General features: G+C 32.9%; 1 protein-coding gene across 1 annotated transcript in view; it reads right to left on the reverse strand.

The window, feature by feature from the left end:
- Positions 1-1,813: 1,813 nt before the first annotated feature.
- Positions 1,814-5,077, reverse strand: part of LOC108524377 (zinc finger protein 141) — a 162,020-nt gene continuing 158,756 nt past the window's right edge. Inside the window, exon 5 of the mRNA XM_017865434.1 lies at positions 1,814-4,483. Within this exon, the coding sequence (XP_017720923.1) occupies positions 3,279-4,483 (1,205 nt within the window). The 3' untranslated portion in view covers positions 1,814-3,278. The remainder of the gene's footprint in view (positions 4,484-5,077) is intronic.

A 5,077-nucleotide genomic window follows, 5' to 3' on the forward strand; every position in this document is an offset into this window, starting at 1 on the left:
CACGCCACTGCACTCCAGCCTGGGCAGCAGAGCAAGACTCTGTCTCAAAAAAAAAAAAAAAAAAAAAAAAAAAAAAAAAAAAAAAAAATTTTTTATATTTTTTCCACACCCAAAAAAAAAAAATTTATTAAAAAAAAAAAAAAAAAAAAAAAAAAAAAAAAAAAAAATTTTTTTTTTATTTTCCCCACCCCACAAAAAAAAAACTCTCTCAAGAAAAAAAAAAAAAGAGAGAGAATCAAAGAAATTAGAGCTCTAGCATGAACACCAAATAAAACAGGGAATTTGTATGGGGAGAGTCTCAACAACAATCCATTAGATTTTAGAGTAATTAATTAAATAAAAGATGAAAATTTAAACGTGGTTTCAGAATGAATCAGGCTTCTAGATTTCCAGTAAATTATCCATGGTATTAGTATAATCTTCTTTGTTCTAATATTGCTATTTTCTTTGGAAAATAGGTACAAACTCACACAAACACAATTTATTGCTCCGTAATTTTCTTACACCTAAGGTTTATCTTTAGAGCAACACATTTATATACTTAACTTCATGTAATGGGAACTAATGTTTGTATAAGTTTGCAGGAAAAGATGCCACATGTTCAAAGATAAATGTAAAACATTTTAAAAGTATTCAGGATGCATAAATGAATTATAATTACACTCTAATACTACAATCAGAATTGTACAGTTAGAAATAATTAAAGTGTATAATTGGATTGTGTGTAATACAAAGGATGAATGCTTGAGGTGATGAATAACTCATTTACTCTGGTATATTACATGTTGTATACCTGTATAAGAAAATAACCCATATATGCCATAGATAAATATGCATACTATGTACTCACAAAATTTTAGAAAATAACAAGAGTAAAATGCAACATATGGGAAAGATATTCTTCAATATATTTGCTATTTAAAGCCATTGGAAAACAGAATACTAAAATGTCATTCAACTATGTTACCGTTGTTACCATCTTTTGCCTACACCCTTGAGTAAGGTGGGATAGGTGTTAAGTTGGTGGCATAATGAGACTTCCTTCAAGCAACATTTCAATACGTTAACAATTTTCTTTAGTTAAAAAATTGTTCCCACATAATCTTAAAATAATTTAAAATGTACTGTATTTTATTGCATAAATGTATAATTGGTAAAACAATTTACTAGTGAAATACAGATTGTTTTCTCTCACTATAATGCAGAAGAATATTACTCTGAACACCTACCTCATGCATCACTCAATATTGTCAACTACAAAAAAGCCTCTCTGCTTAGATTTTCATCATGGATCTTTCATTTATGCTCTTACTCTTTCTTGTAAAATTCATGAATAATGCCTACTGAATGAAAGAGAATCTCTCTTATCTCTGATGCAGCAACAATTCATCACATGCTTTCATATAAACAGGAATGTTGAAATAGTATGAAATAATGAGTTGAATTAACTATTATATGCTTTTCAAAAAATCTATACTTTTTTCAAGTGAAAAAATATACTTTAAATGTAGCATCTCTTCAAAATCTTCTTTTCAACTTGTATACAAAGAAATTCTCTAACAGGTTCAACTTTGCATTATTTTTTATATTTAATACTCTGATTTACTGCAGTGTCCAAAGTGTTAGTTCCTTAGTTCTTTCTACTGTAAATCCTCTGATGTTTACAGTCTTAATTTTAGACTAAATGTTTCTTCACATTTACTGCATCTACAAATTATATTCTAGTAGAAACTCTCTGGTGTTTTTTAAGCTGCAGTTTTGAACAAATGTTTTCCACATTTACTACATTTGTAGGATTTTCTCCAATATAAATTTTCTGATGTTGAAGAAAGTCTCCTTCAGGGTTTTCCCCTATTACAAAATGTGTACAACCCTCTTTATGTTTGTATTGTTTGTCTTAAGAGTACTCTTCTTCACTTTTAAGGCCTATATTTTCTGAAAGGTCTTTCAACAGAAATTACATTTATAATGTTTTGTTATGTACGAACTTTGCTAGTTAGTAAAATGTGAGTAGATATGACTTTTCTATATTTCTTATATTTCTACAACTTTTCTTGAGTATAAAGGCTATCACGTGCAAAAGATGAGCATTGGTAAAAGTTTTGCCACATGTTTTGTATTTCCAGGGGATTTATTCAATAGGAATTATATATATACAGTAAGATATGACAAGCATTTGAAGGCTTTGCCACATTTTCATATTTTATGGCTTTTCACCAGTATCATTTCTCTTATATTTAGAATAGATTGAGGTGTGGTTACAAGCTTTGTCACACTTTTCATGTTTGCATTTTCTCTCCAGTGTGAATTATCTTATGATTAGAAAAGACTGAGGAAGATTTAAAGACTGCCACATTTTCACATTTGTAAGACTTTCCTCCAATATGAGTTATCGTATGTTTAAGAAGCCTGGAGTATGGATTAAAGGTTTTGCCACATCATTTACATTTCTATGGTTTTATATCTAGTATGAATTTTCTTATATTCATCTTTCATATCTTCTCAAGGTAAGTTTGTGGAATGAATCTTCTATGCTCAAACGTGAATTTTCGTAAAAGTTTGGGGATGGTCTGAAGGCTCTGCCACATTCTTCACATATATTATAGCATTTTCCCCGGAATGAATTCTCTTGTGTATAGTAAAGGTTGAGAACCTATTAAAGGCTTTGCCACATTCTTTACATGTGTAGGATTTCACTCTGGTATAAATTCTCTGATGTTTAACAAAGTTTGAGGATGTGGTAAAGACTGTGCCACATTCTTCACATGTCAAGCATTTTGCTCCAGCATGAATTTGCTTATGTTCATTAAGGATTGAGGACCATTTAAAGGCTTTTCACACTGTTCACATGTGAAGTTCATCTCCAGCATGAATTATCTTATATTAAGTGTTGAGGACCAATTAAATGCTTTGCCACATTCTGTCACATGTGTAGGGCTTCCCTCCAGCATGATTTTCTTATGTTTATTCACCAGTGAGGACTATTTAAAGGTTTTGTTACATTCTTTACATTTGCAGGGTTTATCTCCAGTAATAATTTTCTTCTGCTCACTCAGGTTTGTGGACCATCCACAGGCTTTGCCACATTCTTCACATTTGTACAGTTTCTCTCTGGTATGAATTCTCTTATGTTTAGCAAGTTTTGAGAATGAGGTAAAGAACTTTGCCATGTTCTTCACATTTCCAGGGTTTCTCTCCAGTATAAATTTTCTCATGTTCATTCAGGTTTGTGGACCATCCAAAGGTTTGTCACATGCTTTAAATTTGTAGGATTTCTCTCAGGTATGAATTTTCTTATGTTTATTCAGGTGTGAGAACCGTTTAAAAGCTTTGTCACAATCTTTACATTTGTAGGGTTTATCTACAGTATGAATTTTCTTATGTTGACTCAGGAGTGAGAACTGTTTAAAGGCTTTGTCACATTCCTTGCATTTGTAGGGTTTAGCTGTGCTGTGAATTTTCTTATGTTGACTCCGATCTGTGGACCGTCTAAAGGCTTTGCCACATTCTTCACATTTGTAGGGTTTCTCTCCAGTATGAATTTTTTTATGTTCATTCAGGACCCTGGACCGTCCAAAGGCTTTGCCACATTCATCACATTTGTAGGGCTTCTCTCCAGTATGAACTTTCTTATGTTCATTCAGTTTTGAGGACTGTCTAAAGGATTTGCCACATTCTTCACATGTGTAGGGCTTCTCTCCAGTATGAATTCTCTTGTGTTTAGTAAGGGTTGTGGACCTATTAAAGGCTTTGCCACATTCTTCACATTTGTAGGGTTTCTCTCCAGTATGAATTCTCTTATGTTTGGCAAAGTTTGAAGATGAGGTAAAGATTTTCCTACATTCTTCACATGTGATGGGTTTCTCTCCAGCATGAACTCTCTTATGTTTAGTAAGGGTTGTGAACCTATTAAAGGCTTTGCCACATTCTTCACATTTATAGGGTTTCTCTCCAGTATGAATTATTTTATGCTTAGCAAAGTGTGAGGATGTGGTAAAGATGCTGCCACATTCTTCACAAGTAAAAGGTTTCTCTCCAGTATGAATTCTCTTATGTTCATTAAATATTAAAGACCATTTAAAGGCTTTGCCACATTCTTCACATGTGTAGGGTTTCTCTCCAACATGAATTACCTTATGTTGAGTTAGGTGTGAAAACTTACGAAAAGATTTGCCACATTCTTTACATTTAAATTGTTTCTCTCCAGTATGTCTTGTCTTACGTTTGTTTGAATTTGAAAATTTACTAACAACTTTGACGCTTGCTTTACACTGAAATATTTTGCTCTGGGTAGTTGACAAGCATTCATTAAATTCATTATAACCTCCTTTCTGTAACTTACAGTCATTCAAACTTTCACAGCCTTTTCTTAATTGTAAATTCTCATGTCCACATTTCTCATATCTTCTCAGTATAAGATTGTGGAATGAATCTTCTATGCCCTGCACTGGCCAACGGTCTTGGGTGAAATGAGAACACACAGCTGAAAGAAATAAAAATTACAAATTATCCCACTTAGTATATTCATATAAATATACTTTGTAAATCTTATGAAATTATTCAAACTACATTAGTAAGATGGCATAACAAAATCCCACAGGCCATAATTTCTTCACAGACATACACATGTAGCAAACATGTACTAAAAAAGATGCCTTTCTGTGAAACCTATAAATGAGTTAATTGTATGCAATGCCTCAGGTAAGCAAAATGCCAAGAGCCACATAGAACAGGAAGGAATGTTTGCTACATTTACCCACCAACAGCACTTCCTCCTCCCCAATATAGCACTATGCCATTAGGAGTGAAGTATCAACTCCTGGCTTCTTCCTTTAAAGAGAATAAAAATACTGATACAGATATCCTTACTTCTGGCTTTTGGGTGTCTTTACAGAGCCTGGTTTTTGTCTCCAATACTACAGAGTGCTGAAATGGTGGTATACTTTGGGAGGACAGATTGGGTCTGCTGAAACCAAATGCAAATGCTTCAGGAGCAGACTGCCGTGCTAAATATAGGCAAGAGGTGGAACAAGTGATTAGAGACTGTGTGTGTGTTTTTTTTTTTTTTTTCTTTTTT

This window comes from Rhinopithecus bieti, unplaced genomic scaffold, assembly GCF_001698545.2.
Source record: "Rhinopithecus bieti isolate Rb0 unplaced genomic scaffold, ASM169854v2 scaffold_79532, whole genome shotgun sequence".
Lineage (NCBI taxonomy): Eukaryota > Metazoa > Chordata > Mammalia > Primates > Cercopithecidae > Rhinopithecus > Rhinopithecus bieti.